This window comes from Onychostruthus taczanowskii, unplaced genomic scaffold, assembly GCF_017590055.1.
Source record: "Onychostruthus taczanowskii isolate IOZ18803 unplaced genomic scaffold, ASM1759005v1 scaffold344, whole genome shotgun sequence".
Lineage (NCBI taxonomy): Eukaryota > Metazoa > Chordata > Aves > Passeriformes > Passeridae > Onychostruthus > Onychostruthus taczanowskii.
The window spans coordinates 2,174-16,518 of NW_024500839.1; the positions used below are offsets into that span (position 1 = coordinate 2,174).

At 49.3% G+C, this 14,345-nt stretch overlaps 1 protein-coding gene and 1 long non-coding RNA gene across 2 annotated transcripts in view; both read right to left on the minus strand.

Moving 5' to 3' along the window:
* Positions 1–257: 257 nt before the first annotated feature.
* Positions 258–8,934, minus strand: LOC121339401 (zinc finger protein 239-like). The gene is given in 4 exon segments (XM_041411143.1): positions 258–7,792; positions 7,979–8,024; positions 8,026–8,062; positions 8,906–8,934. Coding segments are annotated over 4 exon segments (1,041 nt in total). The 3' UTR covers positions 258–6,863.
* A 3,822-nt stretch (positions 8,935–12,756) lies between these two features.
* Positions 12,757–14,345, minus strand: part of LOC121339400 — a 2,235-nt gene continuing 646 nt past the window's right edge. The window contains exons 2-3 of the long non-coding RNA XR_005953176.1: positions 14,105–14,170; positions 12,757–13,040 (exon numbers count right to left, since the gene is read on the minus strand). This is a non-coding gene — a long non-coding RNA (uncharacterized LOC121339400). The remainder of the gene's footprint in view (positions 13,041–14,104; positions 14,171–14,345) is intronic.

The following is a 14,345-nucleotide window of genomic DNA, read 5'->3' on the forward strand; positions in this document are numbered from 1 at the left end:
AGTGAATTCATGAGTTCATGGTCCGTCAAGTACCGCTGGTGAATTCGCACACTTTCTGGTTGCTGCAGCTCCCGGCGGGCGGGAAAGTCAACCCCTCCGTTCCACATGTGAGAGGAGCTTTCCAACCTGGATCAAGGACTACCTCCGAGATTTTAGTTGCCAAGAATCTTCGATTTTGTGAGTATTCCAGTGGCTGGGACAGACCCAACTGGGGGGAGGATCAGGAATGGAACATCATGCCATGATCAATGTGATTAAGTGGAGCCAAATTTATTACTCCTAAAAAGGCTATATTTATGATAAGTTTCTACTGTTCATGTGTCTCTAGCTAATACATCATTGGTTAATTCTAGCTGTTCACGCAACTAAATTAGAATGCTGATTGGATAGTCTGATTTTTCCTGCCCTTTACTGTGGTCATCTGGCCCACCCTTTGCTTCATTTTTCTCACTTTCTCAAACTTGCTGAGTCTTGATGGCTCTTCTCCTTTTATCTTTCTCAAGGATACACTACTTCTGAATATGTCCATCATTGTCTATTATCCATTGTTGCCAGCAGGCTGGATTGTGCATCAGCTGAATATGGCCATGGTTTTGAAAAAACTCCTCAACCTGCAAAAAATCCTCAACATCAATCTAATGTAGAAAGAACTCATGACTCTCAAAGGCCTTCTAGATAACCAGAAAGGGGGAGAAGAGACCTTGCCCACTACAGAGAGACTAAGCAAGGCACTGTATGTCTTTAATGTTTTAAATAATTTGTTTATGGAAACCAGTCCTTCTGTCATTTGACATTTTTCAAATACTTCACCGGCTCAGTTAAAAGAAAGGCCACATGTATTGATAAAAGAACCTGAAATGACCCAGATTCTGGGGTCATTTCCATTAATTACCTGGAAGAGGGGATATGCTTCTGTCTCCACCAGTGGAGGACCTTGGTGGACTCCAGTGAAAAACACCAAGTCCTATCTACAGCCACCGAATGAGGATTCACCAGAGGAACACCCCAACTCCACCCCCAGACAAGAACCACCAGACTATGACTTTGATACACAGACCAGACAACTCTTTTGCAAATGACCCATAAGAAGCTTTTGCTTACCTTCCTCAGCCTGTTTGCAACCAGGCTCCTTGTGAGTGGATGGGTAGTTCCACCAACAAAACAGAATGTATGGGCAACCCTAGCAAAAGCCATAAAACAAGATATCCTGTGCCTGTCCGTTGCTAGCCCCGATGACCCCATTTCCACCTGCCTAGTAGGGTTATCTACGGATGTGGCTGATAACTGAGGATGCCATCCATAGTATGTGAGGTGACAATCCTGACAGCAAATGGAAATGCAGCTCTGTCAACACCTGGACCCAGAAGATCCCGCGTGCACCACTTGAACCCCAGGAGCTAGAAATTCTCGGCTCTGTAAAAATGGACTTCTGTGTAAAGTTTTATTACTGACTGAGATAGGAAGAGGGTGAAAGACCCAAATTTACAAGAGAAAGAGAAACTAGCAGGAGGGACATTTCCCCATACCATCCCACTTACAAAAATCAGGGCCAATGGTGTAATTACACCTCTTCTATCATTTCTTGGTCCAGTAGCTACCCACTCCAGTTGCCACAGGGTGTGTTTCTTATTTGCAGGGACAGAGCATGGCCCAGTATTGCTTCACTCATCAAAGGCAGACCTTGCAGCTTGGGGAGGCTTACCTTGCTGGCACCCAACATGTAAATGATTCATAGCCAGAGAGACAGAGTGAAAAGATCTATGCACTACTTTGAATCTGATTGCAAAGACAGTGTTATGTATTGGAGTAAAAACAAGATAATAGCAGCCTCCATCTTGTTGCCTTGGGTGGCTGCAGCCAAAGCCTTAGTGATAGTATAGGGATAAAATGTTTCTAAAACCATGGAATATTCAGGGGAGTTAGAAAGGAAGGACAGGCCTGGTAGGCCCTGGGAAAATGTTAGGCTGCACCTGTATAATTATTTAATGACTATGATAAATGATGTGATTGTTAGATGCAATGATTTTTTGGTAATTGGATATAATTATTGTTTAATCGTTACAAGAATAATGAGAAACTATGTTGGCAGCGTTTGATGGAAATGACAAAAATCCATGATTGGATGAAATCAATGTATACAATAGAACAATATAAGTTTAATAATTAATAAGTAGTTATATAAGGATAAGGGTACAAAAGCATGTTCATCCTGAACCCCTGTCGGAGTCAGATTTGGGTTTGTACCCATGACACCCAGAGCTCTTCAACAAAAGCACCTGCATATAATCATTCTGTGATTATGTGTTCCTGAACGATAACATTAGGACAATTAGACCATCTTGGGTGCCTGCTAAGTAAGCAAACCAATGCTACCTCCCTTGCATTGAGTGGCCTGATCTCAGACGTAGATACCATCAGACACACCACCCTGCAGAACAGGGCAGCAATAGACTTGCTACTTTTGGCACATGAGTACAGCTGTGAGGACTTTGAAGGAATGTGTTGCATGAACCTCTCCAGCCACAGCGAGTCAATCCACAACAGCATTCAAGTGCTGAGGGAAGGGTTCAAGAAACTTCAAGTGGAAAACAAAGACTGGTTGAATAAACTCTTCTAATCCTGGGGACTGAAGGGTTGGATGATGTCTTTAGTCAAGAGGGGACTGCTGGTTTACTTGGTTGCTGTTATTGTGGTGTTGGTTGTTCCATGCTTATTTGGATGTTTTTATAGAGTTTTGCAAAGTTCTTTCAGTTCCATTTTTGTTAGAAAACAGAAAGGGGGATATGTGGGAATTGGCCCAGCTGTGACTCAAAGTCAGCCAGATTTTACCCCAAAAGAACTGGGCATTAGTTTCAAGCCCTGGGAATTATTTAACTTAGGGCGAGCCTGAGAGTTCCCCCATAAGCCCTTGGTGTTATTATGTTGTCCAAGTTCTGCTTCCCTATTGATTACTTGTTTCCCCTATATAGTTATAGTTCCAGAATGTTCCAACCCCAAGTGTATATGTTGCTGCTTCCCCTTTGTTTTGGGTCTCTGGATGCTGCCCCTCATACTGTGCTCAGCTACTCCACGTTTGCTGTTTTTCACCCTTTATTAAAGTTCTTTCCAGGCAACTCCATCGAACCTGCTTTCTCATTTTCTCCACCTGAAATTAGGGAACCAAAGAGGTTTGTTGCAACCACCCTCACCACGACAGTGATGGATCTTAATCACAGCTGCAATCTTTGGTGGTGATGGTTGGGTGCATTGCTGAGCTGCTCCTTCTGTGACTCTTTGCTGCTTTGAACTACAGTAAATGACACTGATTCCTTCAGTTCGTGTTTGTGTCTTTGGTGCTGACCCTGCCCACTGGTAAAACAAAATTGGCACAGTCTGGCCAGATGGCAACAAAATGTCACTTCTTAAATGTAAATTTAAGGAATCTGTCCCATCTGAAATTCACCGATGGGAAGCCCTTCCCTGGAGTTCGCTAACTCTGAAGTGGACTGAGGTCAGAACACCGTGTGAGCAATGGGGCAGTCAGTTTAAAGAAGCTGAACCACTGGATGTATTAAAATGCATCCAAAAATTGCATATGGAGAAAGGAAAACAACTTGTGGATGGGTAAAGATGAGGATGAATTCTGTTAACAGCACATTGGAAACAGCACCAATAGAAGGAATGGTTGTTGGAACACTCTCACATGGAGCAACAGCAGAAATTTTTCCTCTTGAGCTTGTATTAATTTGTTCAAGAGAAAGAATATTAATATAATAAATAACTATATACATAAATGTAATACAAAATTTTAATATATATTTATAAACATTTTTGTCTAACAATATGTCTATCTAAATCTGTATCTTTATCTATATATAAAATAATAATGTGAAATAATGCTGACAATTCTGATTTACCACCTTTGGCTGCTCAAGGATCTAGCACTAAATATCCTACAGAAAAGCATTGGCCAGGACCTGAATGTCAGTGGTAAACTTTGTGAGATTGTATACAATAAACAAAGGAGGAAGGGATGAAATTGGCTATTTTTATGGGGTTTGCTGATACTGTGATGTGGAATGCTTTGTGTGTTACTGTGAAAAATACAATTATTAAGACTGCTGGGTTTTTCATACACCAGACTATCCACAATCCACAGGATTGATTGAATGGCTAAAGGCGTTGTTCAAAGAGCAGCTGAAAAAAGGAGGAGATGGGAACCTGTCCCCATGGAGAGTCCATCTCTCAGATGTGCTCTATACCTTTAACAAGGGTACAAGGGGCCCCCTGGGAAATGGAAACCCCCTGGGTGTGCATGGCTGCACCCAATTTGCAAATACAACCATGGACAGTGATGCTTTAACTTCCTGAGAAATTATTCTGGGTGTGATGGCCCGTGACAGGGTCTGCCCAAAGGCTGCAGGGCTGGACCTGAATTAGAATTAGAATTAATCAGGATAAATCAAAAGCAAATGAGAGTTATCAATACTGACATAGGAACTCCAGTTCCTCCAGGACACTTTGGTTTGATAACTGCTCGCTGGAGCTTGGCTTTGAAAAGTGTTCATGTCATGGGAGAAGGAGTTGATAGAGATTATCAAGGAGGAATTAAAGTAATTAAAGTCACTAAACAATAGTGAATAAGGTGATTATTCAACTCCATGACAGACTAGCACAGTTATTGATATTGCAGTTTTGAAAACAATTGTGAAAAAAGGAGATGCACCTCCAATGATCACTGTTGCTGGAGATAAAGGATTTGGATCCAGCAGTCCTAATAATGGAGCCAAAGTGTGGGTCCAGAGGCCAAAAGGCCCTCCCAATCCAGGTGAAGGAACAGCTGTAGGGAAAGACAACACTATTTGAATCCTGAAACCACAATCACCAAGAAAAGGCTAAAATCACCCATGTGGGCTTAAGATCCATGCATATGGGCTTTAAATCATCCAAAGGGACCTAAAATCCACACTAAATGCTTGAAATCACTCCGAGAGATCTAAAACCCACCCTAAACCTGCCCAGATTGGCCTAAAATCACCAAAATGAGCTGAAAATCTCAGGGACTGAGACCAAGACTGGCACCAGAAGTGATACCAGAACCAAGACCAGCACTGCTCTGGGACAGGCACCATTATTGGGACCGAGACTGAAACTGAAACTGGCACCAGAACTGGCACTGGGACCAAGACTGAGACCAAGACCGACACTGGGACTGCCACCGGGAGTGCTTCAGAACCAGGACTGGCACTGGGAGTGCTCTGGGACCAGAACCGGCACCAGAACTGAGACCGGCACTGACACCAGGACTTCTCTGGCACTGGGACCAGGATGGAGACCAGCCAGAGCACTGCGGGACTGACACCGAGACCAGCACTGGAACCAGCACCGAGACTGGCAGCACTCTGGGGCTGGGACTGAGAATGCACAAGGAGCACTCCAGGACCAAGACCAGCACAGGTACCAGCACTAGAACCAGGACAACTCAGAGACAGAGGTTGAGACCAGAACTGAAACCAGAAGCGGCACTGGCACCGAGACTGGCACTGCTCTGGGACTCAGACTGAGACCGAGACCAGCACAGCTGCAGGACTGAGATCAACAGCGGGACGGGAATTAGCACTAGAAGCGCTCCAGGAGTGCTCTGAGACTGGTAGTGACACCAGAACCGGGACTGGGACTGACACTGGGAGCGCTCCTGGACAGAGACTGAGACCAAAACTGGGAACAGGATTGGCACCGGGATCACTACAGGACCTCTGTCTTCACTCTGGAGAGTTTTGGCTATGCCCCCATGCAGGACTGGGAGGGATCCCTGGGTGGGGTGGGACTGCCTAGTTTGCATTGTTCTGGTGCAGCCATCCTGGTCCATATGATCCCAGTCTGTACAATCCCAGTTTATACAATCCCAGTCCATACGATTCCAACCCATACAATCGCATTCGCACCGAGGAAAAGGTATTCCTGCCCTTCAAGACAAAGCTCTTAGGAAGGGGCCGAAAGCCAAGTAGAGCAAGATGCTACAGTGACATTTCACTGCCAGCCTTCATAACTTCATCAATCATTGTTGTAGCTCCTGCACTGGGAATTAAATCAGGGGAGCGTCTTTGGTGGCAGCTGCCCTGGCTCAAGGGAGGCACTGAGAAAAAGAGAGAGGCAGGAGAGAAAGGAGGACACAAACAAAATCAGCTGAGAAGGTGGCACTCTGGAAACAGAATTGCAACTCACTGAAAATGAATAGAACAGAAATTAGTAACTCTGAAGTTTCTATTTACTATCAAATACATCCCACCCACCCAGCTGCACACAATCCCGATCCACTGCTCCAAATTTGGATCTCACTTCTCCCAATCTCCTTCCAACCCCTTCTCCCCATGGCGGCTGTGGAATCAAGTGAGTTTGGCATAGGATTGATATTTTTGAGGAGAGAACAAGCAATTCTGAGTTGGGATTGAGCCCTTTTGGGGTACAACTGTATGGTTTTCAGTGGGATTGAGTTATTTTGAGGAGACAGGTTGATCCCTCTTGGTTTCTGCAGTGCAAAGAGGAGAACACTGCCCAAAATCCTCCCAGAACCCACAAATCCTCCAGATTACGTCCCCAAATCCTAAATTCCCCCTCAAACAACTGTGAAATGGTGGGACTTTAGATATCTTTGATCAGTTTCTTTCTTTTTAACCCTGTTTTGGCTGTTTTTAAGGGACGAAAATTAATCAGAAGAAAATGAAGGCCAAAACAAAAGGATAAGCAGCTAGGTGCCTTCCCAACATGGATCACAGCAAATGTGGATCACCAGGGCTCTTCCCAACAAGGGTCCTCCAGTGGGGGATGGAGTTGGAGCAGCACACGAAGCTCTTCATGAAATCGGGGCACTCGCAGGGCTTCCCTTACCGGTGCCTCCGTCGGTGCTCAGTCAGGGCTGAGCACTGTGAGAAGCTCTTCCTACACTGGGGACACTCGTAGGGCCTCTCTCCGGTGTGGATGCGCCGATGCGTGATCAGGGTGGAATTGTGCTTGTAGCCCTTCCCGCAGTCGGGGCAGCGGAAGGGCCTCTCGTCTGAGTGAATCCGTTGGTGGTTGATGAGGTGAGAGTTGTACATGAATCCCTTCCCACAGTCGGGGCAGCGGAAGGGCCTCTCCTCTGTGTGAATCCGATGGTGCACGAGGAGATGGGAGCTGATCCGAAACCCCTTCCCACACTCTGAACACTTATAGGGCCTCTCCCCGGTGTGGATGTTCTGGTGCTGGACCAGGTTGGCACGCTGGCTGAAACCCTTCCCACATTCCCTACACTTGTAGGGCCTTTCCCCAGTGTGGATGTTCCGGTGCTGGATCAGGTTGGTGCGGGAGCTCCGGCTGAAGCTCTTCCCACATTCCCCCCACTTGTAGGGCCGCTCCCCAGTGTGGAGCCTCTGGTGGCGGATCGGGTGGGAGCTCCGGCTGAAGCTCTTCCCACATTCCCCCCACTTGTAGGGCCGCTCCCCAGTGTGGAGCCTCTGGTGGCGGATCGGGTGGGAGCTCCGGCTGAAGCTCTTCCCACCCTCCAAGCACTTGTGGGGCTTCTCCCCATCATGAAGCTGGTCATGGACCACAAGGTCCAAGCTCTGGCCTGATTTCTGGCCACCTTCCCGGCCCAGGTTGGGTCTTTCCTCCTCAGATCTCTGCAATCTGCGTTTGCACCCCCTCCTTGTGTGGGGTCTCCGGGGATTTTCTTTCCCCTTTGATTCCTGTGCTGTGGAGCTGCACAAAATGGCCTCTTCCACAAGATTCTGCCACGGGGATTTCTCCTCCCAGGCCTCCATCTGCAGCTCCTTGTCTGGAGGAAGAAGGGCAAGGAGAGGATGGGATTTGCCTCCGTGCCACAGGGAAGGGCAAGGAGAGCCCCCCAGTGCGTCCCCGGTAGGACAGTGTCAGCAGTGGAGTTTGTCCTGCAGCCGGGGCCATGCAGGGCTGGGAGACGGAGCAGGAGAGAGAGGGAAAGGGGCACTGGCTTCCTCCTTACCTGCCTGGGTGTCCCGTGGCATCTTCCTCGTCCTTGCACCCTCCTTCTCCATCCAGCTAAGGGATGGAAATGGGAAATCCTGGTCTGGGGGAAAACAAGGGATGAGCATGTCGAGTTTGAAGGTCTCTCTGCTCAAGTTCATCTCTGGAAGTCACCGAGCATCTGGGGTCCATGGAATCCTCCAGAATACCAAGATTCATCCCTGAAAACTCTCCCAGGAAATCCCCATCTCTGGTCTCTCCACTTTGGTCTTTGGGGATTCCTCCCTATCCCAGCTGCTCAGTGTCACACTCATATTGTGGGTCTCCCTTCTCCTCGGTCCCTGTCCTCCCCAGGCTGCTGTGAATCACAGGAATCCAAAAAGTTTCCCCCTCCTCAGTCTCCCCATTTAGGGATGCCAGGAGTTTTTCGGGTCCCAGGGTCCCTTCTCCCCTCATTCTCTGCTCTGGGCTGCAGGAGCTCAAAGGAGTCCCCCCTGCCCCTCTCCAGGCTGTTGAGGGTCCCGCCAATGACAGCGCTCCCCCCTCTCTGGGCTCCCCACTTTGGGCTCCTGGGGGACACAGGGCTCTGCTCCTCCAGGCTGTCTCTGCCGGCAGCTGTCACTGGCACCCCCAAAATGTCCCCAAAAGGGGCCTTTTCCACTCAGCTTTACAGTTCTTCATTCTCCAAACATCCCCCTCAAAAAAACCCAACCCACGGAGCCCCCAGAATATCGGGGCCAAGGTCCCCCTTCCCTATCACCTGCAGGATGGGGTGGGGGGCAGGGGTGATGATCCCACCGGTGGGGGGACTGCAAATTCAGGGAGCACTCAACCTCATGGTTCCTTCTCCTTTCCTTGACCCTCCTCTGTTCCTCCTCTTTCTCCTCCTCCCTCTCCTCCTCTTCCATCCCTCCTCCTCCTGCCTAAGCCCATCTCCTTCTCCTACTTCCATCCCTTCTCGGTCTCCTTCTTCATCCCTCCTCCTCCTCCCCCAGCAGTAGTGACCCCCTTGCTGCCCCGTTCCCGGAGCCCTCTCAGCCCGCAGCAGGAGCGGGGCTGGAGCTGGGACAGCTCGGCATGGGCAGCGCAGGGCTCTCGGCTGCTCCCACCCGCTGGGGGCGGGGGGAACCCAATCTGGGCAAAAGGAGAGGGAAACTGGGAAAAGTGGGGGCTGCACATCCACACTGGGGCTTGCTGGGGACCCTGGCTGGGGACTTCCAGCCCTTGAGGCTCCTCTCGGGAGATCCGGGAGGGGGAAACACAGAGAAGGCTGGGGGATTCCAGGAGTGGCTTCACTGGCAGGGACTATGCTATACTGGGGTAACTGGTAACTTACTGGGGCAACTGGGAATGACTGGGAATTACTACAAGCATGCTGAGAGCAACTGGGGTATACTGGGAGTGTCTGTAACCATAGGGTGACTGGAACCACACTGGGAACAACGGGAACCATGCTGGGGAGAACTGGGATGACAATTTGGGCAACTGGAAGTGAATGGGGGTGGCTGGGTCTGCACTGGCAGTAACTGGGACCACGCTGGAAGGGAATGGGATCATCCACAGTGTCACTAGGACTATACTAGGGACAACTGGCATCACACTGGGAGAAACAGGGACAAACTGGAACCATGCTGGGGGCAACTGGGATCACAGTTGAAGCAGCTGGGCCCATGCTGAGGCAGACTGGGATCATAGTGGATCATACTTGCAGCAACTGGGAGGTGACTGCGAGTGGCTGTGATCAAATGGGATCAGGCTGGAAGCAACTCTAGGAATCTGGGAGTGACTGGGAACATGCTGAGACCAACTGGGTTATACTGGGAGAGACTGAAACCATAGTGGGGGTAAAGGGGAGCAACTAGAACCATGCTGAGTGATAATGGCAGGAGGTGTGCCTATGTCAGAGTCCTACTGGGATCATATTGGGAGTGAGTGCAATAGTACTGAGAGTATCTAAGAGTGACTGGGATCCTACTGGAATCAGACTGGGAGTGACTGGAAAGGTGTTTGCCATGACTGGAACCATACTGGAGGTCACTGAGAGCAACTGGGACCACACTAGGAGTTACGGGGAGTCACTCTGGGCATGACTGGAATAATACTGGGAGGATCTAGGAGTCACTGGATGCAACTGGGATCATACCAGGAGTGACTGGGATCATACTGGAAGTGACTGGAACCATACTGGCTGTGTGACTGATTATGGGTCCTGCTGGGATCATCCTGGGAGCCACTAGGATTACAATGGGCGTGAATGGAACCTGACTGGGGTTACTGAGAGCTACTGGGCCCATTTTGGGAGGAAAATGTGGACATATTGGGAGCAACTGGGATCAACTGGAAGGTGCTGGAACCATGCTGAGGGGACTGAGACCACAACTGGGATCATACTGGAAGCAACTGGGACCACACTTTGGGCAACAAAAACTGGAATCATGGTAGAGGCAATTGGGAGTAACTGGAAAAGACTGGGATCATTCTCAAGTAACTAGAGCCTCACTGGGGCAACTGGGAGTGTATTACAATGGGCGTGAATGGAACCTGACTGGGGGTTACTGAGAGCTACTGGGCCCATTTTGGGAGGAAAATGTGGACATATTGGGAGCAACTGGGATCAACTGGAAGGTGCTGGAACCATGCTGAGGGGACTGAGACCACAACTGGGATCATACTGGAAGCAACTGGGACCACACTTTGGGCAACAAAAACTGGAATCATGGTAGAGGCAATTGGGAGTAACTGGAAAAGACTGGGATCATTCTCAAGTAACTAGAGCCTCACTGGGGCAACTGGGAGTGTCTGTAACCATGCTAGGGATAACTGGTACAACACTGGGAACAGCTGGGACCATGCTGGGGATGACTGGGACTACTCTACAGGAAACTGGAAGTGATTGAATCTACACTGGAGGACACTGGGTGTGACAGGGACCATGCTGAGAGGGATTGGGACTATTCTAGGAGCAACTGGGATCATACTTGTAGGAACTAGGAACAACTGGAACTATGCTGGGGGCAACTGGGATCATACTGAGGGTGACTGGATCATACTGGGATTGACTAGGAGTGGCTGTAGGAAACTGGAATTGTGCTGAAAGCAACTGGGAGGAAGTGGGAGTGACTGGGAGCATGCTGGGGGTGACTGGGATACACTGGGAGAGACAGAGATTCACTGGGATCACACTGGAGGCTACTGGGGTCATGCTGGCACTGACAGGGAGCAACTGGGATCACACTGGGGGCCACTGGCATCAGACTGGGAGTCACTGGAATTAGACTGCAAGTGACTGGGATCATACTGGGAGTGGCCACAATTATACTGGGATTAGAGCAGGTGTCATTGGACCCTGACTGGGGGTTACTGGGAGCTACCAGGCCCTTGCTGGGAGCCAACAGGGGACGCACTCAGAAGAACTGGGAGCAACTGGGATAAAAATAGGGGCAAGTAAACCATGAGGTTCACTGAGGTAACTAGAAGTGCCTGGTAATAACTATCAGAAAGTTCAGTGTACCTGAAATATACTGGAAGTGTCTGACATCATAGAAGTAATGCCTGGGAGCAAACTGGGAGTGGCTGGGAATGCTCTGGGAGACCTGGGGTCATGCTGGTGGCAAGTGTGAGTGACTGAGGCCCTACTGGGAGAGACTGGGACCATACTGGAAGGACTAGGACTATGCTAGGGGCAACTGGGAGAACTGGGAACATGCTAGATGAAAGTGGGAGCAACTTGCAGAAAGTGGGACCTTGCTGGGGGCAAATTGCATCATCATAGGGAATGACTGGGAGGGACTGGGCTCATAGTGGGAGTGCTGAGGAAACGGGAAACAGGGGGAGCAACTGGGCTCATAGTGGGAGCAGCCACTTCCAGCAGCAGGAACCCTGAACCCCATTCCCAGCCATCCCACCTGCCAGGGTCCCGGGAATCCCAAGAGTCTCTCCCTCTCAGGGACCCCGCTTTGGCCTTCTGGGGCTCTCCTCTCTCTGGGCTCCCACTCAGGGAAACCACAGCTCTCCCGGGGCTCCCCAAAACCAATGTCCCCCCACCAGGACTCTGCTGCCACCCACACCAGGACGGCCCAAAAACACCTCCCGGGGACCCCCCCAAGGGGCACCTGCAGCTCGTCTTTAGAGCCCCGCAAGCTCCAACCATTCCCCCAAAAAATCCCCAAACCCAGGGACCCCCTGGCATATTTGGGCTGAGTTCCCCCTCCCCAGGCACCGGTGATGCTCCCAGGGCTGTGGTGAGTTCAGGAACCGCCAGGACCATGCGATTTCCCCCTAGTCTCTTCCTCTGCTGCTTCCTGCTGCCGCTCCGCCTCTTCCTCCCTCCCTCCTCCTCCTCCCCCTTTCCTGAACTCTGAACTGCGAGGGGAAAGGGGTCATGCGGTCCTAAAAGGGCCCAATTTGGCCTAAAATCACCCTAAAGGGCCTCATATGCTGCAGGAACCCACCAGGTTTGGCCTAAAATCAGCCAAATGTGATTACAATTATCCAAAGGGGTCTAAAATCTAAACAAAGGGGCCTAAAATTGCCCAAAATGGTTTGCGACCCACACAAAATGGCCTAAAATCACCCTAAATTTCCCGAATGGGCTTAAAGTCCACCCTGAAAGTATCTCATTTTGCCTAAAATTACCCAAATGTGACAAAATCCACCCTAAAATCTGCGTAGTTTTTACCAAAATCACCCACAGGGAACTAAAATCACCCAAACATGCCTGAAGCCCACAGAAGAGAACACAAAATCACCCTAAAAAGACTTGGTTAAAACTAAAATTAACAAAAGAAGCCAAAAATTTAACCAAATGGGCCCAAAACCACCAAAACAAGCGACCTAAAATCAGCCATGCAGGATTAAGATTCACCCACAAGGGCCTAAAGTCAGCCAAAGGGACCCAGAATCCACACTAAAAGACTTGAAGTCACTCCAAAGGATCTGAAACCCACCCCAAACATGCCCAGTTTGTCCTAAAATCACCCAAATGGGCCGGGAGTGAAGCTGAGACCGAGATTGGCACCAGGATCAGAACCGGGATCGCTCGGGGTCCTCTGCGTGTAGCCGCATCCCTGGACAGGACTGAGCTGAGAATGGAAGGGGCCAGGGCTTTTGAGAGGGGTTTTGGGGACATCCGAGCTTTTTTGGGCTTTGGGAAATTTTGTCAGGGGGTTTAGGGGAAATTATTGGGTTTTTTGAAGAGCATTATAGGGTTTTGGGGAAGCTGCAGAATTTCGAGGGGTTTAGATTTTGGTTTTATTGGTGCTTTGGGGGGTTGTTTTCTGGGGATGTTTGGGGGTTTATTGAAATTTTTTAAGTTTTCTTTAAATTTTGGTGGGATTTACTGTGATTTTGCTAGATTCTCTGGAAGTTTTCATGGTTTTACTGGAATTTTTAAGGATTTTGGGGGCATTTTATTGGAATTTGGGGGCATTTAGTGAGATTCTTTGAGGGTTTGGGGTTTTTTTGCAATTTTTTGGGGGCGGGATTTTGGTGGGGTTTTGTGGGGGTTTTTTTGGGTGTTGCCAGGATTTCTTTGGGTCTTGGGGGGATTTTGTGGGACTTATTGTGGTTTTGGGGACTTTTTGGGGGATTTGTGGGGTTTAAATGGGATTTTGAGCGGTTTGTTAGGATTTCAGGAGATTTTGTGGGCTTTTATCGAAATTCTAGAGTGTTCTAATGGGATTTTGCAAGTTTTATGGGGACTCTTGGGGGTTTTAAGGAGATTTTGGTGCCTCTCAGCCCTTCCCTGCACCTGGGGACAACACCAAAGCCCCCCCAGACGTCCAAAAGCCCCCCAAAGTTCCACTAAAAACAAAACCCTCTAAAAATCCAAATAAAACCCCCCAAAACCCCAGAGAATCCCTCAAAATTCCAGCGAAACCCACCAAAATTAAAAAAAAACTCCCAAAAATTTCAATAAACCCCCCCAAAACCCAAATTAAATCCTCCAAAATCCAAAACCCCCCAAATCTACAAAACCCCCCAAAATCCCATAAGCCCCCAAAACCCAATAATTCTCTCCAGAAACCAAATAATTCCTCCTAAACTCCCAACAAAATCCCCCAAAGCACAAAAAAGCCCCCTCAAAACCCTCTCAAACTCCCCCCCAGAATGCCCCAAAATCCCCACAAATTCCCCCTAGACTCACTGGAGCGGTCCTGGATCAGGGGGCACAGGCCGGTGGAACAGGAGCCACTTCAGGGGGCCCTTGAAGCTTTTTGGGGAGGGGCACGATGAGAGAACCCCACAAAAACGGGGGTTGGGAACCCCTGTTGTGCCCCCTCTCCCCAAAACCCTCAGCCCCCGGTTCAAGGTGGTCCTGGGACCCCCTGGAACCCCCAAATCTCTCCCAGGACCACCTCCAGGAACCCCAACCCCCCCACAGACCT